The sequence below is a fragment of the Caloenas nicobarica genome, chromosome Z, assembly GCF_036013445.1.
Source record: "Caloenas nicobarica isolate bCalNic1 chromosome Z, bCalNic1.hap1, whole genome shotgun sequence".
NCBI classification, from domain to species: Eukaryota; Metazoa; Chordata; class Aves; order Columbiformes; family Columbidae; genus Caloenas; species Caloenas nicobarica.
The window spans coordinates 648,837-676,504 of record NC_088284.1 but is presented as its reverse complement, the minus strand read 5'-3'; the positions used below and the strand labels follow the sequence as shown (position 1 = coordinate 676,504).

Sequence of the window (27,668 nt, the reverse complement as noted above, 5' to 3'; positions counted from 1 at the left end):
ACCACCGCACCGCTGCTCACTACCAGGAACTATGTATTGCCAGAAGCTCCCTGCACGGTGTGCCTTCAGATTCAGAATGTTGCTGCTGACATTCAAGCAGGTGGTGAAATGCTTCATTAGCTGCTCCGTCTAACTCAGTTCCATCCAGACTGGCCTGCATCCCAAGAGAAGGGATGCTAGGTAAGCCGTAGATACAAAGCTGTAGGAAACATGACTGAGAGACTGGTTTTTTGGGGGAGTCACAAAATGCTTTTCATCTCCCACGTGACTGACCCCACAAGTAACTTTTCCAGCATTTTGTGTTGCAGAATTCTGACGGTTCCCTAATACGGGCACCTATTACTGCTCTAAAGGCTGTGTAAATATTAACCAATGAGTAACCACCCCACAACCACGAAAACTATTTTCCTCATTTATAGATGGCAGGGGGGGAAAAGCCAGAAGCGGAACCACCGGCCCGAGGCCACACGGGCCGGCCAGCAGAACGGCGGGACCCGCGGAGCTCGGCGGGGCCGCGCCCGGCGCCTGCCCCCGCCCGCTCCCGCCCGCAGCGCGCCCGGTCCCCGCGGCCGGTGCCCCCACGGCGCGGCCGGTGCCCCCACGGCCCGGCCGGTGCCCCCACAGCCCGGCCCCGGCCGGTCCCCGCGCCCGCCGAAGCCTCACCTGCAGCAGGGCCCTCAGGCCGCCCGCTCCGCACCCGCCGCCTCACGGTCCCCAGACGAACCCGCTCTCCTCCGAATGAACACGCAGCTGTTTAAATATTCATGGCGCTGCTGGCCCTCCCCAGCCCAATGGAAAAAGAGCTCCCTGGGGCCGGCCCCGCCCGAGCGAGCAGCGGCCGCACCGCCCGGCCGGGCCGCCGCCCTCACACCCCGGGCCCGGCCGGCACCTCGAGCGGTGCCAGCTTTTACGTCTCTCCACAAAAATCCATCGCGCTCCAGACTAAGCAGCTGGTATTTTGAGACAGAAAGTCGTTGCGGGCCCGCCCGGCGTCAGCGCTGACCTCCCCGGTCGCGGCCGCAGCCGTGTGCGGGTCCCGCCGGCGCTCCCCGCCCAGGCCGCTCTCCTGCCGCCGAGCTGCCGCCCGGCCTCCCCGGCGCCGCCGTCAGACCGGACAGACGGGTTCCCCCAGTTCGCCGGGCCGGCCCCGGAGGAGGGGAAAGGAGCTGCGCCTGTCCCTGTCCGTGCGCCTGTGCCCGGCGCCGCCGGCCCGGCCCCCTCCCGCCGGCCCGGCCCCGAGCGGTCAGCGGCGGGCCCCCGGCCCTGGGCCGCGGCACCGCCTGCCCTCGCCCGCGCGGCGCTGGGAGGGCCGGGAGCTGAGTCGTGAGGTGAGAATGTTGGTAGCGGTGATAAAGAGCCCGCAGAAATCGTTACCCTGGGCAGAGAGACTCGGTGTCTCCTCACGACGTGTGCGGAGGCCGCCCCAGCCCCGCCATTGCGGGGGCCGCTGGGCCTGTGCCCCGAGGAGATGCCACGAGCGCTTCGCAGCGGGCCGTTTCTCTTGGGTGCTGTGGCCCACAGCACCCCGAAGGTCGGGGAGCGGCGGCCGCCGAGCCGTGTGGCAGCAGGCGGAGGCAGCCCCAGGCCCGGGCCGCGCTGGGGAAGGCGCCGGTTCCGCGGTGCTTCGGGCCTGCGCTGGGGCAGCCGGGCCCAGCTCCATCGCCCGCGCTCCGGCGAGCAGTGGCACAAACACCGTGCCACAGGGGGCTGGGGCAGCAGCCGCTGCCCGTCACCCCGCCGTGCGGCACAGTCTGGCACAGGGACAGCGTTCGGCGCGTCCCGGCGTGCTCAGGAGGTCCCTGCTCCCAGCCCGGGCTGTGCCACACGGGGGAACGGATGGCAGCACCGAGGAGACGCGGCTCCTGGAGACGTGGGACGTCCTGCCTGCGGTGTTTGAAGTGACAGGATTACTTCGTTCCCTCTCGATTACCAGGGCTGTACAGTGTTACAGAGAACACTTCGCAAGAGTACAGGATTTTAACCTTTTGGCCTTTGTAAAAGGTCAGAATGGACCCCTGGTTCCCACATCCTTTTAAGGAAGGACTGGAGAGTTGGAGGATGCTTAGTCATGATAGTGTTAACCCTTGAGACCGATAGTTTTGCTTATTAATTAAGTAACAAACAAAGCGGTTATGTTTAGGGTTGACACTAGTACAATTCTGCTACATGCTGTGTACATTTGCAATCCTCTTAATTGTATTTTTCTTCTTTCAGGCTGCAGCAAAACACATGGAAACACCTCGGGAGCCTACTGAGAACTCGTCAAAGGAATGTGACAGGCCCTGACTGTAAGTTTGAATTCACTGACTTTTCATAAGCCTTTGAATGTGATCCTGGATGCTGCTGTACTTGGCTACTAGTTCCGTGACTTGAAATCTGGAGACTGAGAGGTTTCGCTAGTTTGTTGATTGTGTCACCCTGTCTCAAAGGCTTTCACGCTGTTGTTTTGCTGCTGCACACACAGGGACACGCACCTGCCCTGTAGCTGTGGCACAGACTGAGGCTGAAGAACATTCACTGCTGTGTTTTTGCTGGGTAAAATTTCACCAGGGTTGGTTCTCTTGTCCAGGTTGTTCAGATTATCTGTGAACTCGAATGTTTGCATTGCAGGGAATAGAGAGTGGTACTGTGGTGGAGCAAAACAGTTTTAGGAAAGTGCTAAAAATTGGAAAGAAGTTACATTTGGGCAGCAATACTGGTTTAAATGCACACCGAGTACGGCTTTGGCATCTTTGCTATGTCATCAGTTTGCATGGTTTGGGTTAATTTCTCTTCGAGAACCAGCTGCTTTATTCCAGCACCTCTTCATACCCACAGAAGGTCACATCAAAGCTGTGGCTAGCGCTTGCAAGAATTTCCAGCGTTGTCATCCATTTTAAAACCACCTGCCCCTTGAGCTGCAACTTTCCGTATTGATCAAACTTAAGTGGAATGACAAGCTTCTTCATGCATCAGAATATTTTAGTAATGCAAAACCCCCTTGTCTTTCAACCAGCAAGGAGGAATCATAGTTCCCTGGAAGGCATCTGGTTTGCTCCCCTTCACACAGCCCCGCTCCTGAAGAGGACATTGTCCTTGTTTAAACATGGTGAGGTTCAGGTGACTGTGTCCAGGAAATAGTTCCCATGTGGCTGTAGCGGTACCAGCATCTCATCTGTTGCACTTGGTTCCTCAAGTCATATTATAAAAATGAGTGAGAAAGACCCCAGTAGAATTTATTTTGTTCTTGAAATGAGAAATGTACTTTTTACCTTAATAGATGCTTTTAGTTTGGCATAACACTGTCTTATTATTGAACAAGTATACAAGCCGGGGGGGGGGGAAAGAAAAGAAAAGAAAAAGCTTGATATCTTGCAGTTTTTTAATCAATATACCATCAAACCATCATATCTTTGGATCCTTTGCTGCAGACTTAGCTAATAAAAGTCTGTTTGATCAGACCATGTCTATGGGAGAACCTGACTGAGATTAACACTGTTCAGCTATTCATTTGTGAGTAGCTCTTGCAGAAACAGAATCTGCCAATTTGTGGGTGCTGGTCTATAATAAAAGTGATCTTTGTTTTGGACTGACAGACATGTAAGAGATTGCTTGGTTTATTTTACAATAGCAACAATACTCGATTTTCCTGTGCCAGAAAAAGTCTTGTTCAAACAGACTTTTGTTTCCTAGATCTAAAATGTGATGCTGGATTCCAAAGTTGTGTCTTTCAGCACCTTTCTCTTTTACTATCTGCCTCAAATTCCTCACACAGGAATAAAGACAAAGTTAATTAAAAATCAGTAACATCTTGGCTTAACAGAGCAGCAGAGCTTTACTGATACCTTTGACAATTCCGTTTCTGTCCAGGAAGTTAATTCCAGTCCAGGGCTCTTTGGTTTCTGTAATACCTCAGTTTCATTAGGTAGCTGTATGCACAGCTAGGTTTGCATGACGTCTGTTCAGGAGGAAGACTATTAGAGATAAAAAGGTCCCTTAGCAGTGATTAATTGCTATAGCAGTGATGAATGGCCCAGTCCAAATATTACTTTTTACAGTTGACATCCGTGCTTGAGGGAAGTGCAGCAGCTGTTCTGTGAGTCACGGGCATGATGAAGGAGCTGCCGCTGCTGCCGCTCACAGGCCCTGATTTTTTTTTGTTTTAAATAAACATAATCATAAACATAATCACTTAGAGATAAGCAAACTGAAAACAAGCGCCATAATGTTTCGAATCTGCGAGGCCAGCTATTACTTTTCCCATCAATCTCCTACAGATTTCTGTACAACCCCCAGGGTGAATGTAAAGGGACGTGACCTGAGGTTGTTTGGTTTCATTGTATTCCTCATCACCAGAGTGTTTTAGAACTTCAGACATCAATTTATTTTTCGAGAAGTGGGAATTATAGCCATAGGAAAAAAAAAAAGATGCAGACACTGAATTTCTTCAGATCATACTAGTAGTTCATGGCTAAACTTGAAATCACACCCCAAACTTCCAGAGTATTGGTCTAGTCTCTCAAAATGAAAAGCTATCTTTAATTTTGGTTGTCAATACAGTCCTTTTCAGAATGAGCTGTATAAAATAAGTGTGTAGTGTAACAATAGCAACCTTTGCTCGTCAATCTTAATGCTGAACTTTTTTTAAAGCAGTGAGCAGATCTTGATTTTAATAACTGAGCACAGTCAAAGCAGGGTTCGCTCTTGCTGATAACTAATTGTTCAAAAATATTGCTGGGTACTTGATTTGTACCTAGCACTAATAGTTGTTCCTGTTTATCAAGGGTTATACATATCAGTAATTATATATCTAAGCAGTTCTGTAACATTTATTCACATTCTTATTTGAATCATTTCCCAATACGCAGAAAACAGGGAATGATGTGGCTTTTCTGTCTCTTCATGTTTTATACGTAACTCCATTATTTCAATAATAATAACCTGCTGTTCAACTCAGGAAATCTCTGTTGCAGGGCTGGGAAGGACGTTACTGTCCGGGTATTGAACACAGAACACTTATGTCATCCCGACATGTTCTCAGTTTACTTTGACTGGGTTTATTAAACAAAGACCAGCTGTAAGTTTGTGAAATGACCAACTATTTCTGTGCCAGACTTCATCTTTGGAGGCAGATTTCTTGCTGTCAGCTGGTAGGACTCCGTCTTGCAGTGCTCCGAGCAGGAAGGTCACCTGCCGTGATTCCAGCGTGTACCAGTAACGTATGGGAGCACTGGGAACGTATGGGAGCACTGGGAACTCATGGGAAGGGTCAGTGGCAAGAGGCTGCAGTGTAAACTATAGTACAACAGCTTTGCAAGAGAGCTTAAAGTAACGGTGGGCTCAGCTTACAACTCTAGCCGTTGCAGAGAATGAAGTTAATTTCAAATTCCAACTATTAAAAACATTTTGTTTCCTATGCACTCCCTTTTCTGACTATGACCCATCAAGTATATACACATGGATTTTATGGAAGTTCCTGTTTCTGTAAAAAAATACTCATTGCAGTCAAGCCAGCTGGTGATGTTTCACCTGAGGAGGGCAGCGTTTTCCCAAAGTGATCTCGTAACATCAGAGCTCAATGTCTCTAACAGATACAGGAGAAACCCTGGACTCCATCTGTTTTCTAAATCTACGATGATATTGTACGCTTTTAAAGCAAATAATGATAAATCTCATCTCCAAAAACTATACAAAAATTTGAGATTTCTTTTCATAAACCACAAATACAGAGTCAGTAGGTGATTTTTACACAGCGAAAAAAGGGTGTTATTCAAAACCACTTCTTTCTGTGCACTTTATATCCTAACGCTTTTCCTAAAATAAAGGGGGGTTTTGGCAAAACGGAGGAGAGACTTAGGATATGATAACTACACACTCTATCTGAGTGAAGCATTTTGTCAGGAGCTGGTGAGATCTCCAGAGAGCCACGCGTGTCCCCATCCCCAAGTGTCCCTGTCCCTGAGCATCCCTGTCCCTGCGCTGTTGCAGCCCGCGGCCGGGAGATGGAGACCCAGACCACGGGACACGGCCAGCAGCTGGGGACATGGCCAGCAGCGCGGGGACGTGGCCAGCAGCTGGGGACACAGCCAGCAGCTGGGGACATGGCCAGCACCGCAGGGACACGACTCATGGGAGGACACCACTGTGTGTCCCTGTCCCTGCGGTTGTCACCAGCACATCTCGCTCCCAGGCCCGGGTTACACGGCCGGTGCCAGGGCCTGTAAACCTGCAGGTTCCCCAGACAGGAGGCCACAGCGTCTTCCCACCATCTCTGCCCGTTCTGGCCACTGCCTTTATGACGCTGGTAGCGTTTGTGCATCCGTGCGATGAGCTGGATCCACACGATGGCCGGGTTGAAAACACATTGGACGTGTCCACCCCATGGAAAAAGGCTCCTCTCCAGCTGGGGGGGTTCCTGCCCCGCGTTCTCAGGGCTGCCCATCGCCAGGAGCTGCCGGGAGCCAGGGTGGGGGCACCGCTTCAGCAGCAGCTTGGATTTATGCAGAATAAAATGAATTTTTCCTGAATGAGTAGAGTGACTGAGAGATGATGTGTCAAAATTTGGTCCTCTGGCGCTGGATTTGCAATATGATCCTATTGTCATGTTAAGTAGCTTTGGAAAATAAGTGCTACTTGCCTTGAAGGCTTTTACAAACTCAGTTTTAAGACACTTGGAAGAAGCCAGACTTCTCCAGAAACAGGTACTGAACTGCCCGGAGATTCTGTCTCACCAAGTACAGGCTCGAGCAAAATACCTAAAATCCAAGTGGGCTACCTTTGTTGCACACTTTTGAGAACTTTGACTGTCAAGTTTAAAATAATGCTTTTGAAGCATTAGATGTATTTGTTGTCACTGCAGATCAGTTCAGGAAGCAGAAGGGAATGGAAATCCTGCAGGGTTTGGTTAGATTCCAGACTTCTGTTCAGCTGCTTTGTGAGTTACCGAAGTCTGTGGAATGACATATGATGTTGGTTTCAATGAGAAATTCAGAATAGTGGAATGTACCTGCGCTCTCACAGAAATATTTGGAAATGAAAGACTCCTGGATAAGACCAAGGCACTGAAAAGCGAGTGACCTGATTTCTGTGCCTGTTTGCATCGCATTTCCTTTCTGAGCTAAGGAATCGCCGGTGACGCCCGTTGGGATTTGGCTCTGTGACAGTGTCCCAGGTGAGAGCACGCTGCAAAGAGACGGGAAGCGAACTCAGGGCTTCTCCCTGCACCAGGGCCGTAATTCAGTATCTAATACAGTTTGCATGGAAGGTATTTTCTTTTTTTTTTTTTTTTTTCCCAAATTACTGAAGTTATTTACTGCAGAAGGATTTTTTCTGTTTTTTTCTCCCCAAGAGTCTGTATCTCCACAGATCAAAATTCAGTATTTTCTGACTGTCACTTCTCTGCAATCTGTAGAGCAAGCTGTCCTTTGTGATTCTGATGCGTCTTTCCTGAAGGGACCATTATTCTTGTTTAGCTTACGTGTAATGTATTTCATTGTTCATCTCTGAGCAGATGGTTTTGTATATTATTGATTTTGGGACCTGAATTATTGGATGCACAAAACTGTGTGCATTTGGGGTAATTTGCTGCTTTCGTACTTTCTGAGAGAAGATAATGTATGTTGGCTTGACTGAAATGGCAACAAAACCCTGCTATTATTTTATGTAGCTTACAAAGGGAGTCCGACTTGTGCTTCCCTGCAGCTACCGTTGGAGGCACTTGGGTGATCAGGAATTACTGTACCATTATTCGTGGAGTCCTTTGTGCGGGGATTGCTCAGGACTCTCATCCCAGACAGTATTTGCGGGTTGTTAGCGTGCTCCTGACTTGCTGGCCTGCTGGAACGATGGGACAATCCAGCCTGCCAGGCAATTCTAGCAATAATAGTATGAAAATTCACTGTAACAATGGAATCCTCCAGCTGAAAGAAAGGTATTAAAGCAGTAATATTACTTACAAATTTAAAGTATTGTACAAACATTAGATAATCCTTAAAGCAATTCCAAGAGATATGTTCTAGTAATTTCAGTGACTTAAGTGGCGCTGCACGCTCTGGCAGGCGTTGAACACGATTACGAAGAAGAACGTAGCAGAAGCCCGAGGACGAGCGGCGGTGGCTGCCGGCTGTTGTGTGCAGATGCTCTTAGTGGATGGTTCTGTCGGGCTGGTGCGCGGCAGCCGCTCTCCTGCCCCGCGGCCTGGCCTGCCTGCACAGGCTACCCTGCTGCTAACACACAAAAGTAATATTAGGCATGTGGAGACATTTTTTTTTTCTGTTTCAGAACTATTTTGTGAGGAGGACACCCAGCACTGTGTGATAACCCATATCTTCACAGAGATTTCCAGCAAGGGCTCCGAACACGGAGGCCCTGTGCTGCGGCGCTGGGGCCAGTTGGTGCTGCCGCAGGGCAGCGTCGGGCTCTGCCGCTGGCTCTGGGATCCACAGGATTTATCCTCACAAAGCAGCCTCTCTGCTTTACCAGGGACGTGCCACGTGAAAGTGAGTCAGTTTGTTTGTTTTGAAAGGAAGTTGCTGCTTTTAGCAATCTCTGAGGAGCCGTTTTATGTAACATGTTCGTGAGTGGGCTTGTCTCAACAGCCGTGGTTATATATATTTCAGAGGCATTACAATAAAGTGGCCGCATATAGCTTTTGTAAAAATCTTGTCACGGCATCCTCCTTCTTTTCCTGGGTCATCGCTTCTGTGGTTGTTTTGCAGGCTGCAAGCCGTTTTGGGTGCGTGGCTAACAGGTGTACCCGGAAGGGCAGGCGGGGCGGTGGGCACTGTCCCGGTTGTGCTCTTTAGCAGGTACCCAGCGCAGCACGTGCTCTCAGACCAACAAGGATTTCAGGTAGTAAGGGCACGTTTGCATCCAGTTAATGTAGTCAAAAAATCTGTTCAGTCCGTGCTACAGTATAACAAGACAGGAATTACTGATGTGATTGACTACACTTCATGCACAGTGGAAATAAATTCTTTTGGTCTTTCTGCTCTTTGTGTGTACCACACCTCTGCACAAAGGAGCATTATGGAATTTAAAATGCTGTTCCCTATAGATGTGGCTTGAAGCCTGAAACTAAGTGGGGAGTATTCCATGAAAGCAGTGGCAGAGCAGAGCTCGTGCTCGGTTCCCTCGGCTGAGGGAAAGGCTGGTTTAAAACACCAGGAGGGGAGGGAAGGTTGAACTTGCCAACCAGCTGCACTGATGATGGTCAGGACCTTGGGGTGCTCTATTCACCATCCTAACTCTCGACCCATCCTTTTAGAACTGGAAGGGCTTGGACTATAACATCTGGGCTCGTTAACATGTGTCCCACTTTGCTTTTTTTTTAATAGGCATTTGGAGTAAATGCAAGACTCAAAATGCAGAGAAGCATGAGCTAGAAATTCATTCAGTCATACTACTATGAGCACCATTACTTCTTAAAATGGCTGATTGATGATGATAAAGGTTGATGACGTTCATTTGATCAAACTCCCAAAGTGAGCAAAGTAGAAATGCCTAAACACTGGATTGCTAGTAAATGTGATTTATGCTTTATGTGTGGTATAATATCAAAATGGCAGCAATTTTAATGTAGGCACATCTGCATTAAATTTTCGCAGCTTCTCCTGGAGAGTTGCTATTTGGACCAAAAAATATTCAATAATATATTTATATTATATGTGTGCACTCCCATAAACATGCATTCTCTTTTCCTCTTTGTTGATTAGCTTAAATACAGTGTCTTGGAAACAGACGCTTTTATTCCAAGTTTTACAAGAGGAAGCATGTAATTATTAGATTGGGTGAGCTGGCATCTATTGACTTGGCTGGCTTCAAAGGCAGATTTATTTTCATTATTTCAGCTATTACTGCTGCTTAGCTAAACCAGACTGTCTCTGATATGCAGCCATCAGCTGGGCTGCTTGCTGGGGGATGGGGTTTTAAAAAATATTTTAATTGTTAAAGCCCTATTTTTTTTTAAAGATAGTAAACCCGCCCCCCAGTGTATATGACTGATCAGCTTTATGTGACATAGAATCATAGGTATACAATAACCCTATGGCTGGTTAAAAACCAGGCAGAACCACGCAGAAATGTGTGTTGGCTGTGTAAAGATGTATAGCCATCTACAGAGCTACACATACTGGAGTTTTTGACAACACAGAAGACTCATTACCTTAACTAATGTCTTTTTTCTCTTTATACTAATCCTCCTCCCACTCGGCAAGAAAATTAACTGCCAAGACTTAGACAAATGTCACATTGTAAGACGACTTCTAGAATAATTAACGCGGCTCTGGAGATTATTCCTGACTCTTGCTGGGTGTGTTTGGAGTGGTGTTCCGTGCCGTGTTCAGCCCGTATCCTCAGACGCGCAGCGGTTTGGGCTGGCTGGCCCGTGCTCCTGCAGACGCTGTTTGCCCAGGCCGGGGCTCCTTTCCCAGCAGCGGGAATCCCCAGCAAGGCTCTGCTTCTGCAGCGGCGCTGCCCACCCTGTCAGGCCCCCCAGCCTCCGGGCCGCACGTCACTGCAGAGAAACAGTGAGGAAACCATGGCATAACCATTTCGCATTTATCTTACCATTCTCTGTTCTTTCAGTGGCATAGAAACGGCACCATCTTACTCTCAGAATTACCGCGGATCTTGTCTTGGCAGAGACGCTCAGCAGAGCCTGACTTCAGCAGATGAGATGTCCTGTCCCCAGCTTCCCTCTGCCAGATGCTACCGTCCCTCTAACTGTCAGCAGAAAAGACTCTGTTTGGAACTTAAAAACCAGACAAGCAAAACATGTTTCTCTGGTATGGAAGTGCAAACATGCTGAACGTTAGGTAGCTGAAGACGTAGTATTTCTAGTAGAGTTGTAGGTCTTCCTTGCTGATGAAGATTAATCTAGGGATCTTTCAGCGTCAGAGAAGGACTTTGCTCTTCTGAGGGTTGTTGAGTCAAGGAGATCTGTGATCCCTGAAGAACATGTCCTGTATTGGCATTACCTGATCCTGGCAAGAGGAGGTTTCACTCGCTGCATTCTTCTGGCTCTTCTTCCCTGTACACCAGATGGAGATGAATACAGGGACACCAGGAGAACAGTCTGCACGTGGTGTTCAGCCAGTCAGGACTGAATTTCATCCGGAAAGATCAACATTCCGAGTCATGATCTCCTTTTCAAACAGAGCTGACACGCTGTCTCTCCTGCAGCACGTGTTTCAGCTTTGAAAACACCAGAGGAGTTTTCCTTCTCCTGGGTTTATGGTTCTAGTGCATTAACATTTGTACCACAGGGAGTGCTAACAAGACTCAAGAATAGGAATTGAATAGCTAAGGATACAGCGCTTCTAACACATTGCCTTATTTCAAAAGAAATAAGCAACAAAAGCTGGGCTAAGCTTGTTCATCATTCTCCACAGCTTAGAATTTCATAATTGAGCTTCCCTCATATATCACTAAGCTTAAATAGGTGATAATTCCATGTACTGATCAAGACCTTGTTCATTGGTGGATCACTAGTTAGTGTTCCAGTGTCCTGCACAGATATCTGGATGTGCAGAGCATTGTATCTTTACGTGCCCCCTCACCCCTGCCACGCTTGTCGTCCCTCACGTGCGCACCTGAGCGTTCCGTGTGTGCGGCCATTTCCTAGGGAGCAGCTTGGGCCGCGTGGAGGGAAAGCTGCGGTCTGAAAAGCAGACCTTGTGCTTCTGCAGAAATACATGACTGCAAATCCTAAAGAATTTGGGGGAGAGCGCTTCGTTTTGTAATCGTCCTCTACCTCACTATCTTGTACTTATCGAATCTGTGGAGGAGAAAGGGCCGTTCAAATCCAGTCTGAAAATATTTACATACCATCCTGCGGGGCTCTCAGGGTAGTTCGGAGCTGCAGGAACATCTCCCCCAGTTTTCCACTGGGAATGTTGTGTCCCAAGCTAGCAGCACAAATACCTAGAGCAGCATGAATAAGTAAAAATGGCTGGAGATATTTTGTCTGTCAGAAAATACCTTTTAGTTTAGTTTAGTTTTGTTCTGTTTTGTTTAGTTTCGTTTCTGAACGAGTAGGAAACGCTCGTAGAGGCAGCCGCAGTTTCTGTTGTGTGTTTGGAAGCAGGGAGCTGGGTGGTGCAGCCCTTGAACAAAATACATCGCTGCTCTGCCAAGAACTGATGGGGCAGAAAGTCCTGACTTGTCCCAAAGCCATTCCCAGATGTTTACGAAGAGAAGGACGGGGAGCGGGCTCGGTCTGTGCAGCAGCTTCCCAGCAAGGTGTGATGGAGATGGTTTGGTTTAGCCGGGTGAGTTGTGCTGCTGCCACCGCCGCTCTTTCCTGGCAGCCACACCAAAGGCGTTCGGCTTCGCAGCCTGTTCTCGCGCTTGCTCGGGCACAGACGTGTCCCTTACCTCCTCTCCTGCGCTCCCAGCCCCTTCCCAGTCCGTACTGGTGCTGTTCTCTGGTTCCAGCTGTGGCGGTTCCCCGGTGGTTCCCCTCTCCACTTCTCACCCTGCAGATACTGTATTTCTTGAAACTTAAAGAGCTGATTATTTTAGGAGGCTTGACCATCATCTCAGTCTAATTTTCAGGTAAAATAAAGAATGTGCTCCAGTAACGCTGAAGGAATACTTCCCAGAAGATACTGGCAAGAACTCGCAGCGTTTCTGCTCTTGTCTTTGCGGGATGGCTAAAGTGTTTCTCTGCTGCACACACGCAGCCCAGCGTCAGCAGGGACACGCTCTCCGGGGAGTGAGGCCCGAGCAGGATTTAGCTGAGAGGCGAACAGTCTCGATCGATATGGCTAATGCTGCTGCAACAGATGCTGCCGCTCCTGCTGCCAGCAAAAAGCTTTGATGTTGCACGTTGTCACAGCAAGGACCGAGTGCTGAACACAGGAGCCTTGCAGGTTAGGAAAATTCATTCCAGCTTCAAAAGTCCTTCAGTCAGAGAAAGTGCTTAGCTATTCATGAATCCTCCATGGCTCTGCAGCTCTGAAGAAGGATATTGGGAAAACATAAATATGGAATGAATTCCTGAGTTACTTTAATTTCTATGGAAACAATATTCTGAAACAAGAGGTGAAATACCCACTAAATCACCTAACAAAGGAAGTAAAATTTCTCTTTACCAAAATCTGTATTGGTCTAAAAATTCCATGATTTTCTCAGCAGCATAGAGGATGAGCAGCTTAGGAATGCTGGACTAGTCCCACACTCTATTTAATACAGAATTGCATTTGGAAATGCTCTAGTTTGCAGAGCGGTGGTGCTCGCTGAGTCCGTGGTTAGTTACAGGCAAATAGCTCATATAAACACGAAATATAAAAGGGGAATTACAGATAGGAGTATTTGGTGGTTTAGGAAGAAAATTGAATTGGATACTGTCCATGAGGCCAAGAAGTTTAGGAGATGCTGTAAAGAAGCGTAAACTTACAGAAATAAATAGTAAGTGTAGATAAGGTTTGAAGTCAAGAGACAACATCACAGGTTTCACATAATATGTTTCTGGCCATTTTTTGTTTGCCAGGTTAAGTGTCTTAACTCCCTGCGTAGTTGATGAAGAAAGAAGTGTCCATGGGTGTAACGGAGAGGTTGGGTGGGTTGAACTGATTCCTCTTCAGAGCCGAAATTTGCTCCGTTTGTTGTGAAGAGCTTGTTTTCCAGTGGGCTGAGATCCCAGCCTGGCCTTGGCCACCCCGTCCCCCTGGCTGGGCCTGCATGCGTGGCCTTCGTTTTATTATAAAAGAAAGATCATTTCTATTATTCCCCTTTTTGCAGGCATACTTAGGAAAAAGACATCCTTGCTCCAAGTTACACAAATACCAAACTACAGTGGAGGCAAAAACAAGTCCAGAGGAAAATAATTGTGGAGTCTGGAGAGTTGATTTCAGTGGAGCCTTAGACCTGTGGGACGGTGGTGAGACCCTGGGAATCTGAACCTGTCTGGAACATAAGTATGACCACTTCCTCCTCTTCCAGGGTGAGACTTTTCAAAATAATTTCAGTTTCTACATTTTGCACAATATTTAATCCCACTGTTTTCTTTTATTGTACTTTGTGCACATTTTGAACCTGAGTATCCACTCAAACTCATGCACCTGCACGAACTGTGTGAGTCACTCTTTAAACTTTACTTGACCCACAAGGATGAATATTGATTTTGCGTAACGTATCTCTGGCAGAGAGTGCTATTTGCAGAAGTTTTTGCAGGAATTAGAAGAGTCTGGGATACCCTTTGTAGGCTTGTTTCATGCTGTGGTGTTTGACTCACGACTTTAATCTGCTGTCATCTTCATGGCTTTATGTACCTCTCACCCGCCTACGTCTCAGATTTATTTTCCTCCTACTCACCCTTTTGCTCACTACACTCCTCCCAGTTCTCCTCTAACTAATCACTTCATCTCGTTTTCCTCTGCTCTGTTTTGTTTGTTCCCTCTTCTCTCTTCTCTGGTGCTTGGAATCTCTCACTGGTAGGATGCTTGGCCAAGGGTCCACTGTGGACTTTACAGCCCGGGGTGAGGAGCCTTTCTGGGCTCTGGACAGACCGACACTGAGCACTTCCATGACTATTCTGATGTATGGATTTTCTTAACTGTTATTCCTGATCCTGCGCCAGAACTCTCTTGTAAAGTTAATCCTAAGTAGCAAGACTTGTAGATGGCTTTTGTCAGCCTCGCAGATCGGTGTAGGGGATGGTGGTTGTTGTGACAGCTGTCACCAGACATCCCTGTGATGCTGCTAAAGTGCTTATTTCTCATGTGCACAAGGTGCTTGGGGCTGAGAAAACCCGCTGTGAGGGTGTTCCGAGGCTCTTGGGAAGGGGGCTGGGGAGGAATCAGGGGGGTCCATCTCCAATTATGGCTCCTAAACTACAGTTACTCTCTTGGAACAAGGAATTGGTACAATTGCCTTCTGCTTATGGTACATAAAAAATCTTTAGAGTATACCCCATGTCTGTATCTCACATTTCTTCTTTATTGAGAAAACAGCCTACAAACCTTGGAATTCAACTACTGAGCAAAAGTATCATACTGGAGTCAGACTACAATCCTTGGGAAAGATGGAGCTAAAGTAAAACAGTTTTTAGGCAGATACATCCAAATAAGCAATGGATCAAAACTAAATGTACCTCATAGTCAAAATTTGGAAAAGGTGAATCAAATAACAAATCATTTGGGGTTTTAAAATGTGTTCCATAATTAAATTCCAAATGTACTCTAATATTAAAAAGAGTGTGTAATTTCGTAGCAACATGCATACTATTAGTTTAAATATGGAATCAAATGGCTTCAGGGAAGGTCTGTATAAAGAATACTAAAAAAAAAGGTATTTTAGATTGATTATTAGAAAGTTCTGAACCTGTGTTTTGAAGAGGCACTGCTGCTCACAAATGGTCATCTGCAGTCTCTGGGTTAGGACAAGTTTTTGATGCAGGTTTGTGAGCAGGGCAGCGCTGATGGCACAGGAGGGTTCAGCGGTGTCTGAGCAGCAGTGTCTGAGCAGCGGTGTCTGAGCAGCGGTGTCTGAGCGGAGCTTGCGCAGCATGCAGCTCTTCTCTGCTCCTCACCCCACGAGGGGTGCTGGGGGGACACGGCCGGCACAGCCGACCCCACCGACCCCGGGACACCCCAAATGCACCCGAGCGTGAGTTGGAGTTAGACAAACAGTGTGGGAAAACAGACGGGAAATATTTCAGATCTATTTCACGCATCATCGATTTCACGGTATGCATCCCAGTTCCCTCAGCCTGCAAATGAACTGTTTATATAGATAATTCAACTAACATACAGATGACTGATTAATTTTCATGCTGCAATCACATTAATGAAAATTTTCTCGAAATACGTACAAGTTTCTTTTACATGCTAAAATATTATTGCTGCAATATTCATTGCTACAGCATTCCCATGTTTTAAGGTTCTTTGAGAAGTTCATTTAATAAATGGTGCTATTACAATTTTCTTTGGTTGAACGCACAGAAATTCTTAAAAGCTATATGAGACTAAATGGATCCAAACAGCTCATTAAACACTAATATCTAAATGCCTCTGCTTGAGCTGATGGGATTTGTGCCAAATCCTGCCAATGACTCCAGGGGCTGGGGCCTGATCTCCCATCCCTTTGGGAGTGACGCTGTTTTTTCTGTGCTGAGGATGCTCCCGGGTCTCAGACCAGCTGTCTGCAGCTGGACAAGAGAGAAGGTGCAGGGCTCCTTACAAAGCATTGCTTTGCTATAGCTGGGAGACGACTAAACCCTTTGGCTGCACAAACCCAACCATAAGAATAATTGTGCTTCTCTTAATGTAGCATGTTTTATTCAAGAACATGTATTTTCTGAAAGATTTTGTTTGTGGTTTCCTCCAGGGAATGTCCCCAAAAGGTCACTCGTTCCAGATCGTCATAGCGCTGTATCAATTAGGAAGAAGGTGTTCGAGCAGAGCAGAGCTGCCCAAGCGGAGTCTGTCGGGACTGTCGCTGCTTTGCTGGAAGCGAGGTGAGGGACGCTCGTGGCTTCCAGAGATCCCCTGGGCTGCTCCCCTCAGGGCAGGCAGCGGCTTTGGGGGAACAAACAACTCTGAGGCCTTCCTTTAAAAAAAGTAATCCTTTTACTGTTTGCTTGGACTTCAGTGATACCCGTTCCTCTTTACACCGATGTGTAACCTGAACCAAGTCCTCACGCTTTCTCAGACTGTTGACTTCTGCACAGGCAGCAGCTCAACGTACCAATCCCAGCACTGCTCTAAGAGCTGTGTTGGTCGGTCTGAGACGGCCAAGACAGAAGACAGAGGAAAGGCTGGTTTCTCCATGACGCACAAAACCAAACATTCGAAACTGGAAAGATTTGCATTTCTATCTCACTTTTCACCCAAAGACCTCTCTGTGCCTTGGAAATGCTCCAGAGCCTCTGTTAGTATTGTCTGAATTTACATACCCCAGATGAAGGCAGAGAAATGGTAAAAGGTCATTGCTGCTGTCGAGAGGGGGAGATCAAACCTCTCTCTTTGTGGAAGGAAAGAAGATGGCGAGGCTGAAATTTCTTGACATTCTCCCTTGAAGTAGTTTGCATGTTATTAGTTGTATGTTTGTCCCATTTTACAGGGTCTAAAAGGTCATGTTTTGGGGATCACTGCTGCTCCTCCTGCATCTTCAGGCGTGATCATGTGGGGCTGAGACTCTGCCGTGAGAATACAAGATTGTGGAAAAGATCCACTTTGACTGACCTGCCTTGAATTCTGCTAGAAGCAAATTCCTGAGATCTTCTGAATTTGAGGTAAGCAAACAAATTCTCCTTTATAAAGATAACATCAAATAAGTAGGGATAGTCCTAATAGTGTATCTCATTATGAATATAAAGCGACATACACTAGGAGGAGGGTTGAATGACCTAATTTGCCTTTCCTAGCTTCAACTTTAATGATTTTCCCCATCAATCCCTACATTTCTCACAGAAGAAGTCGCAATATATTCTACATTTCTTAGTAGACTGCCTGTGCTAACAAGGTAGGAGACAGCACTTCTAATGGGTTAATGTAATGGTCTTAAAAGTGGAGAGAGTGTGTGTGTGTGTGTGCAAAATTTCAGCTTGGTCAGAAGCAATCACAAATGGTTCATCAAAAGAACAGATGAAAATGACTGTAGTATTTCAATTACTGGATCTAAAACAGCTACAACATAAGAAGAAAGATCAGTTAAGGGTACACAAAACTTGTAGAAGTCCCATCAGGTAAATCAAGATACACATGACTCCCCGATTATTTACATTGACCTAACGTGGACTTTTCACAGAAATAGTAGAGCTCAGTATAACTGGGATAACTTGGATAAGCCTCTCCAAAGCTACTGTGCGGCCACTTTGTGCTTAGAATGGGAGAAACCATTCAGCACTCCACAGACACAGCAGAGAAATCATTGTCATGTGCGACACAAACACTGATGTTACGAAACCCGACCTACAAGGAGAGATTTCCACCCTGACCCAAGTGATATGCATGCCTGGCTTGGAATGCAAATGGCATGGGTGGGGTGGTTGTACTGATTGCCGATTGCTGCAGGAACAGAGAGGAGAGGGCATTGAGATAAGCTGTGCTCCTTCCCAGGGCTTCCCAGTTTGCACACAGCGATGTCTCCCTCGGAAGGGTCTGCAGAGAGGGATGTCAGGCAGCGCTTGCTGAGAGACCCGCGAACAGGGACGCTCTGTCTGGTGCCCGATGGTACAACACTATGCATTTCTGAAAATAAGCAAATTAGCCTATCTTGACTTCTTCTCACAAATGAAATAACCCACAATTCAACCTTTTACCGTTGCCTAAGTTCAAATAATGCAAATTTCCTCATTGATAGTCCTGCAGAGAATGAGCAGTGTAGGCAATGATCTGGAAACTGGTGTGAGACGTGAACTCCCACATCCCTTTTTGCACAGGCAGGGCTCCAGAGCTCGGGCTGACCCCTCGGCCTCCTTCCGATGGCCAGAGCCCACAGCTGGCTGCTTCGGCTCTAGAAGCACTGAGTTTCTGCTGATTTCTCAACAGTGAAAGGCAACTTTCCCTGCAAATAGCTAGTGTGTATTATTCCGAGTGTTGCAGCACAGCTCCAGCATGGCAGGGGGGAAGGAAACCACTTGGCAGCTTTTCTGCATGAGCAGAAGTACTGCTCTGGGGCACTGAGGTGAACTGGAACTGCTGAAATCCTGCTATCTCTGTTAATCAGACATGAAACGCCTGAAACTGAGAGCTGGAGGTGGGTGAACACTGGAAACATTGGCTGGGGATGTTCACTGTGTTATGCCAGCCAAAAATCTCATTGCAGTGTCCTGGGCTTGGAATCCTCCCCTCGGCAAACATATTCCAAGCTTATACAGCGTGTACCACCATGCTCATGTGTCAGAGCGGCATTGCGCCAGTCCTCAAGGTGCTTCGCCAGCTTTAGCAGGACATACGTGCTAAGAAAAGACATTAGCAGGGCAGCCTTCCTCATGCTGCAAGTACCAAATCTTCAGCCAAAAGTCCCTTTTGTGGAAAACTGCAGGGCTGTTGACACAGGATTATGGTTGTCAGTGCTCTTATTCCCAAACAGCTGACCTGTAATGGGCTGGGAGGGAATAAAAGAGGTTGTGCTATAGCAGAAAAGAAAAAAAAAAAAGAGGATGAGATTAAAAAGGCAGGTGGCCTACAAAATCTATTAATAACACAGGGGACAATAGAACATGGTTGCACAAAATCATAGCCTTGAGGCACAGCCTATTAAGGCATGACAATGGCAAATAATGACTTTTGGGCAAGTTTTATCACAGCAGCTGAATAACTCTCCCAATATACAAGTTAAGCATTTGCCTTAAAAAATGCGGGAGACCAGCAGAGTTTTAAAACAAATACTGGCTTGAGCATGGTATATTTTCAGTCCTTAACCCTGTGCCTACCTCAGGACTCTATCTAGATCCACACGGAGCATAATGTTTGCCATCACTCGTGATGTGACTATTCAAATTGGCAAAAGCAGCCTTGCCATTTCTCAGTGGTTGATCATAATGGATGGGTCACCTGCCTCCATGCTGCACACTGGTGAGAAATGGAAGGGAGTTGAAGGGGAAAAAGCCTGCTGTTGCTGTGGAACTCAGAGCTGGGTTGTTAGCAGGTGTGTGGCAGTCAGTCACAGGCATCCTGCCTATTTTCTTTCAGCGGCTTCGGGCAGTGCTGTGCACCTGCCGGTGTAGCTGGCAGGAATGGTGCGTGCGGACAGCAGGTTCAACTGGTACCCCCTCTGCTCTGAATCCTTTCCCACGTGGGGATGGATGCATCTTCCTGCCTGCAGCACACGCTGGGGGCTTCTCTGGCGAGCTGCTGCTTTCACCTGTTTTCTAAATCAGACTGTGGATCCTCTATAGCTAAAAATGTTGAAACGAGCTGTCTGTTTTAGAGTAGAAAAGCCTTTCATGTTGTAATTCAAAGCAGGAGATAACTGAGCTTCAGGCTGACTGCTAGAAGGGCAATAGCATCCAACAACATCTTCTGATCTTTTTTCAGTCGTACTGCGTTCAGCATGGTAATTGAGTACACAATTGATGAGATTGGCCATATCTTATACTTAACCTAAAAATGATACATGATACTTTGCAGAGAAATAAAAATGCTCCAGGATCTAAAACACGAATCCTTCCTTCAGCAGTGTATGGCCAGACTAGAGAAGAGGAGCCGCTTCTTGTTTTTAGGTCAGCACCCAAGCCAGCACTGCTTAGAACCAAAAATGCTGAGATGGATTTTTTAAAGGTCACTCTGAAGGTCACACGGTGACCCAACAGACTCAGACGGAATACCTTTATAGGTGCAGAAAGAGATCCATTGTAGGGCTTCTGATTGAAGAGCTACACAAAACTAAGAAAGATGGTAAAAGGGTAATTAAAAAGAAGAGTCAGAAGGGCAGACTGCGTGCAGGCAGGGAGGATATTATTTTTAAAACTGTATTAGAATTTAGGATGTATTTCTGACTTGAAAGAACCTTTGAAAAGAGCAAAGAAGCCTGGATAAACAACAAACTCCATTAAGTAAAAGATTGTATCTCCCAAATTTTAGATTGTGCCCAACTGAGGAGAGGAGAGAAAAACATAGGCTGGGGAAATTAAATATAAAATCATAATCTAATCAAGGCACGAGTGTGAGGAATGAAAGCTCAAGCACTGAGCTGAGCTTTGTGGAAACTCTCCGGATGGTCAGCGGAGAAAAAGGAAACCCCTTCCTTCCACAGGCCAATAATTGCCTATAGAACAAGCAGCAGGATGAGCTGTTTTCACAATGCAGAAAGGTGGCAGGCAGAATTTCTCAGGGATCTGTAAAATCATGAAGTGAGAAGTTTTACTGGTGATTGTTAATTTGCTAGAGATAATTAAAAAAAAAACCAGCAGAGAAGAGTTGCACGGTAATTTCATGTTGCTGAATGAGTGGGCAGTAGTACAGCAAGATGACATTTAATATGGATAGATGCAAAGTAACACAGGGAGCCAACCCCAACACAAAAATTCAGTCGTGTTCTGCCCTATGTCTTGAGGGTCTTAGCGTTGCTGCAGGCAGGGTTATGGAAACATCAGCTAAATAGCTAAATAGTAGTTGTGAAACCAAACCCAAGCAGCCCTCCCAAGCAGGCTGGGTCAGAATAACCAACATTATGGGAATAGCAAACTGAACAGAATACACCGAAATGCTGCAGTAGAAATCCCTTTGCACCCTCACCATGATTATACCCAGTCTTCAGCTCCCTAGATCCTAGAGACCCAAGCTGAGAAAAGAGGTAACAGTCTTGGCAAAATGTTTGATAGGGCCACAGAGATGAGCAAAGATTAAGAAAAGCTTGTGTGCTTGGAGGGACTGGGTGTGCTACAGGTTGAGAGCCTCGGAAGGAGTTGAAAGAGGGGATTATGAGCCAGGAAAAGCATGAATCTCAGGAGAAGCTGCACAACCGATAATTATTCCCTATTAACCATAACAAACAGGAGGAATAAAAATAAGTAGTTAAAATTATAGAGAAGCAAACAGAAGGAGGTAATTTTTCACACAGTATGTTGGAATTTGTTATTCCAGGATGATGCCAAAAATGTGCATAGGTTCAGAGAGGATTTTGACCCGTTCAGAGAACAAAAACATATCAAAGTCTACCAAAAACAAAGATCCAGGGTCTGGTTCAGGAAGCCTTTGCCAGCTGTGACATTATAGCCCTGGTGACCAGAACAGCTCGGCACTGGGGACCCTGCACCGGCTGTGACACTACAGCCCCGGTGACCAGAACAGCTTGGCACTGGGTACCCTGCACCGGCTGTGACACTACAGCCCCAGTGACCAGAACAGCTCGGCACTGGGGACCCTGCACCGGCTGTGACACTACAGCCCCAGTGACCAGAACAGCTCGGCACTGGGGACCCTGCACCGGCTGTGACACTACAGCCCCGGTGACCAGAACAGCTCGGCACTGGGCGGCTCTGGCCGCAGTTCGTTACCATCACGCGGTTGCTAAGCCCTTCAAGCATCCAGCTGATTTCCTAAATCTGCTTACGTTGTGGCGCTATTAATCTGTTCAAGCCAATTCTGTAAACCCCAAACCATCTGTATTTGTGAAGATCATGGTTTATTTAGATTTTCTTTGTGTCTGCTGTCAGTGGATGATTGAAAGCGCCAGGGATTTACAGTGCAAAGTCTACATGTTGGCACGTTACAGTGACCTTCCAAGTAACGTCTCCCAGTATTTGAGTAACAGCTGGTACAGTTAAGTCCAGCAGGAGAACAAAGAGCAGCTACAAATAATGGAAATAGCTAAGCTTTTGCCATGTATAATCACTGCAAGCAGTGGAAACAGCAAAGCTTTTGCAGCATTTCAGCCTATTCACCAGGCTTTTGTTTTATTTGTAATTACCACAGTTTTCTTGTTAAATACACAGCAGTGTTTAGTTAACATTTTTGTATCAAGTATGCATGGTATTTCCAGGGAAATGACAAAACAGTCACTAAAGGTCTGTCACCAACAAACTTTTGAGGCCCCAATGAGGACTCCAGGAGGATTCGTATTTAGATACTAAATTAGCTCCCTTAGCTGATGTTTCTCTTTTTCTCTGCGCTCCCCCTCAATTTTCTCCCGCCTCTCTCCTGAATGTACCACTAACTGAGGTTCTGCTGCATGACTTGGCCATCAGGCGTTGCTGACTGTTGTTTGTTACACCCCCGTGCACAGGTACCGCACAGCTCCGGAGCTGTGCCGCGACACCCAGCGTGGCGCGGGGGACTCTGCACCCCGCTGGAGCTGCATGTCTGCCGGGCTGCCTCGGGCCTTCTCCGGTCACATCTGGAGTATCTCCAAGGATGGACCCCTGGCTGTCTGGACAACTTCTTCCAGGTTACCCACCCGCGTGGTGCAAACTTTTTTCCATATGAAATCAGAATTTCCCCAGCCCCGTGCCACCTCGGCCCCCCGTGTGCCCCAGCCCCATGTCACCTTGGCGGACTCGCTCAGCATGTCAGCTGGAGAGCCCAGGGTGGGCTGTACACAAACACATGTCACCTGTGAATCCAAGCCTTGACGCTTGGTTGTCCTTCCATGTGTTCTTAGGAAAACACTAGAAGTGAAGGCTGGGCCGGGGCAGGTGGCATCACACGGGGTTGTGGCTGGGCCGGGGCTCTGTCGGGAGCAGAGCTGTGGTGTGAGAGCTGACACAAGGAGCAGGGCAGCCAAGGAACGATGGACACAAGCTCCTCTGTTGCTGTTCCTGCTCCGGTTGAAGCAGCGCGCTGCAGTGCCGTAACGTGCCAAGTGTCACGCATGTTCTGGCAGCGCCAGCCGGGGCAATGGGTTCTGCTCTCACACTGGGGTCACTGCTGCTGACAATGGCTCCAGGGCAAGCTCTCACAGCAAAGCGGCCTCCTGACATTTGGAAATTTAAGGAATTATTTTCCATATGACACTGCTGATGACGTCAAGGATTTGCTGAGGTGCTGACATATATTTTCTAGGTACGCTGGCAGCACAAGACAACTGGCGGAGCTCGGAACATCTTTTTAGTTCTTTCCGTGTTGTTCATTATAGTGAACCTGATCGGATTACTAATTGGAGATGTATTGTTTTAACTTCTTTTAACATGCAATTGGCGCAGAATAGTTTGTGAAATATTTCCAAGATAATGTAAAAAAACCATAGGAGTTAATCTAAGGGGCCCTGACGTAGCAAAGACAGAGAGCAAGTGCTTCATCTGAAGCACATGCTGAAATGCATTGCTGTTCAGCAAAGCACCTAAGTGTTGGGCTGAACAGTGGCCAAGCTGTTTGGCAGCCGCTGCGCTCCCAGGGAAGGTTTCCTGCCGAGTGCGTTTCCCTGGTGCCTGCCAGTGTGATGCAGTGTAAGTGCCAAGTGAGCAGTGTCCGGCAGACACCAACAGTGCTGGAGGGGTTTGTCCCTGCTGCTGCTCTTCCCTGCGCGAAGGGCTGTTCAGGTGCTACATGGGTTCCTGTTTCACTTGTTAAGAAGTTAAAATACCTCAATGCGCCATTCTCAAGTTTCATCACGTTGCAGGGAAACGTGTTGTTAAACTATTGCATTTTTTAAACTGATGAAAATGGGGTGGGGTGAGTCCAGGCTGCTCTGCAGGACAGTCCTGGGACGTGGTGTCCCCACGTTGCAACGGGGTGCCCCCGTTGCAGCTCCTTGCCCTGGGCTTTCTCATGGCAATAGAGGTGCTTTCATGGTCACATTCATTGGACTTTTTTCAGATGTCTGCTGCAGGATGATGAGATGAATTGCATTTCAAAAGCTCCTGTTTCTCTCTGTTGGGGATAAAAGGATCCCAGAGGGACTAGGTCGGATGAATTCCATCCCTGTGTCCATAAAAATGGAACTGTACAAACAACCTGCAATAAAACGCAGAGCTGAAGTGATTGAAGAATACGATCTGCTTACTTCATTAAATATGAGACAACTACTTGAAAATCGCAGAGTATGTCATGAACCCCCGAGAAACGTTTTCTCATTAATGAAAAAACTAAAGGCTAAAGAAAAAAGTTTTAATTGTACTTATTGTAATAATCATAAGTGGAAATAATTCACTTCAAGCACAATGGCGCTATAAGCTTTTTCACACTGGGGAAGTTCATAGCTCATAGACCTTGATATCATCAATTGTGGGAAAAGTAGAAAAATTACCTAGGAAGGCATAAGACCAATATTAGCACAACAGTTAGAGTACAGTATTATATTTCAATCTGAGCTAAAAATGAAACAAACAAATACATATCTGATATAAACTAAAGTTGATGGTGCAATGCAGAAAAAGTATATCACAAAAGTTATGTTCAGAGTATACAGAAAAAAGTAATTGAAAGAGACGGAGTGTGTTCCTGGGTAAACGAGCATTTCTGATCTCTTTCCTCTTCATCTTTCACACAGGTTCTGAGGAGGAGATTTAAAATACCTGCTGGAGATTTGGAAGAGGTCTAGCACACATTGGGATAGAGTGAGCTCCATGAGTAGGCTTTTAAGAATACACTGAGCCCAAAGTGGGAAGTTTTCCTGTTTACCAGCTTGTTTTATTAATCTGTACAGTCAGCCCAGAGTCCGTGGCTGCTGGAGGACACTGCTGAGGAGGCGCTTGGAGAGATGTAGAACAGGATCAGGCATTTCTCTGAGCAGGAGCAGCGGTGCTGGGACGCTGATGAGGTGAAGGGACTGGGGGGGTCTCACCCTTCCTTGCGCCCCAGCCGGCAGCTCGGCAGCAGCTGCGCGGGGAGGGAGCCCCTCTTGGCACAGCCCGCACATCTGGCTGGGCCTCTGCTGAAGGCTCAGAGCATCGTTTGGTACCGGAGCTCCTCCCGCCACCCCTTCCGATAGAATCACCGTCCACAGGCTCAGGGCATCATCGTCATGTGGCTGTTTGGTACCGGAGCTCCTCCCGCCACCCCTTTCACTAGAGACCTACCAGGCAGTGCTGCATCCTTGGCACTCCCCGCTGCACCGTCTCACACAGTTGTATGAGAATCACCATCCATAATATATATTGGATCTATTTTTTCTCTGAAAATTTTAAATAATTAATGGGGCTTCATTATATAAAGAGGCTGGTTATAAATCATTGGAGCTGCACCTAGAGATTTTTCATGTCAGCATTCTCAAATGAATTACATCTCTCCAGGACCATCTATTATTCTAAATACAGTTCTGAAGAGGAATTATGCATGTAGTATTCACGACCAAATAAACAAGTAATCTTCATCATAGATTTGATCCCAAAGCTTTACAATCCAGGGAGGTTGATGTGTTAGTGGCAGAGAGTGCTGATTTTCTGCTCCGTCATGAGAGATCCTTTCATTCAGTTTATGCACGTACGTGTTGTTCCCCTGTGTATCACCAGATTTACAGCGTTTGGATTACAGTCCAGTTACAGTCGTTGGGTTACAGTCACCTATTCCCTTTTTGTTCTCCACTTCAGAATTATAAATGTTCTGATATCCATGCCAGGTTCCCAGCAGTTTCCCGTTGCAGCTGATGCTCTCAGCTGCCAGTCCCTGCAGATACAGGCGTGCACAGCACTGAGGAGTTTACAAAACTGGCTACAGAAAAAAATCGTAAGGACTTCTGCAGTCACACAGTTTGCAGTATCCCAGGTTCACCTGAATTTCCCGAGACAGCCCTTCGGATGATTTGGACTCGGTTAATCTCTATCTGTGGTCGGATCCCCAGGGAGAGGCAGGACTTGTACGGACGCCAAACAGGCACCAAAGGCCATGGAAGAAAAGGGACTTGAGCTCCTGCGCAAAGCTCTGGAGCTGTAGCATGAAGAGTTGAAGGCAGGTGGAGGTAACTGAAGAGAAGGACCCTCATGGAGAGAATGATGGGAGAATCCTGACTTTGGGGAAACCCAGGGGACGGGAGCTGCTGCTTTTAGAGCACTGAGGTGGGCGATGGAACAGCATGGGGAAAAACGCTACATCTAGATTGGAGACTGATCTGCTGAACTCGGGAGAGAGACTAAGAAAACTGGATTGTTCTTTTGACACGAGAACCGCTGACTGAGCCAGGGGCCCAGGGGCTCCTTCGGACCTCAGCATTGCAGGGACACCTTGACAGACCCTCCAGGGACAAGGACACCGAGCAGCTCCAGAGGACGGTGCTGGGGAAGACCCTTCCGAGATGTGCCAGTTACTGACGACATCAGGTGTGCTTTATGGCCAGGAGACATGCATGTGAGTACAAAGGCTAACACTGTATGTTACCAGCTTGCCATTTTAGCTGTGTGCCCTGCTGTCTGGGCAGAGGTCAAATCCTTCCTTCCCCAGGAAGAGCTTTCAGAAAGGCTGGAAAAAAATCTTTCTGGCTTATGGACTGCTTGTGGAACCTTTCCAGAAAACGGGATCTCCCATTTCCCTTTCCCCTCGGCTCGGTGGAGCAGAAAACACGTGTAAGATGATATCTGAACGCACAGAGCCTGCTATCTCTGTCAAGCAGTTACCCCAAAGCTCCTCCAGCGACGAGGTTTTGTTAGTGGCCAGTTTACACTTTGCTGTAAAAACACAGTAAGGGGAAAACAGTTACTGGGCCATCGTGATGGTTTTCTGTCCGTGATGGGTCAGTTTCAGGGGCAGCATCCCCGCCCGCTGCAGCCGAGGTTCCAGCCGCCCCAGCCCACAGCCCGGTGCGTCCCCGGCTGCCCGCGGCAGCCCCGGGCACAGCCCGGCGCCGGTACAGACCTGCTCTCGGTAGAGCCCTGCTCCCGGTGCAGCCCCGCTCCGGCACAGCCCTCCCGGTGCAGCCCTGCTCCCGGTGCAGCCCTGCTCCCGGTGCAGCCCCGCTCCCGGTGCAGCCCCGCTCCGGCACAGCCCTCCCGGTGCAGCCCTGCTCCCGGTGCAGCCCCGCTCCAGCACAGCCCTCCCGGTGCAGCCCTGCTGCCGGTGCAGCCCTGCTCCCGGTGCAGCCCCGCTCCGGCACAGCCCTCCCGGTGCAGCCCGGCTCCGGTACAGCCCTGCTCCTGGTGCAGCCCCGCTCCGGCACAGCCCTCCCGGTGCAGCCCTGCTCCCGGTGCAGCCCCGCTCCGGCACAGCCCTCCCGGTGCAGCCCGGCTCCGGTACAGCCCTGCTCTCGGTACAGCCCTGCTCCCGGTGCAGCCCTGCTCCGGCACAGCCCTCCCGGTACAGCCCTGCTCCCGGTGCAGCCCTGCTCCGGCACAGCCCTCCCGGTGCAGCCCTGCTCCCGGTGCAGCCCCGCTC

At 47.9% G+C, this 27,668-nt stretch overlaps 2 protein-coding genes across 3 annotated transcripts in view; one reads left to right on the top strand and one right to left on the bottom strand.

Moving 5' to 3' along the window:
• ATP8B1 (ATPase phospholipid transporting 8B1) overlaps window positions 1-779 on the bottom strand; it is a 28,951-nt gene extending 28,172 nt beyond the window's left edge. For both annotated transcript variants that reach the window (XR_010607837.1, XM_065656353.1), the window contains exon 1: window positions 664-779. The gene's annotated coding sequence lies outside the window, so the exon portion shown is untranslated. The remainder of the gene's footprint in view (window positions 1-663) is intronic.
• Window positions 780-1,272: 493 nt separating this feature from the next.
• NEDD4L (NEDD4 like E3 ubiquitin protein ligase) overlaps window positions 1,273-27,668 on the top strand; it is a 152,263-nt gene continuing 125,867 nt past the window's right edge. The window contains exons 1-7 of the mRNA XM_065657442.1: window positions 1,273-1,328; window positions 2,215-2,288; window positions 13,723-13,924; window positions 16,309-16,438; window positions 17,044-17,215; window positions 22,654-22,815; window positions 24,856-26,648. Coding sequence (XP_065513514.1) covers window positions 26,643-26,648 — 6 coding nt within the window. The 5' untranslated portion in view covers window positions 1,273-1,328; window positions 2,215-2,288; window positions 13,723-13,924; ... (2 more) ...; window positions 22,654-22,815; window positions 24,856-26,642. The remainder of the gene's footprint in view (window positions 1,329-2,214; window positions 2,289-13,722; window positions 13,925-16,308; window positions 16,439-17,043; window positions 17,216-22,653; window positions 22,816-24,855; window positions 26,649-27,668) is intronic.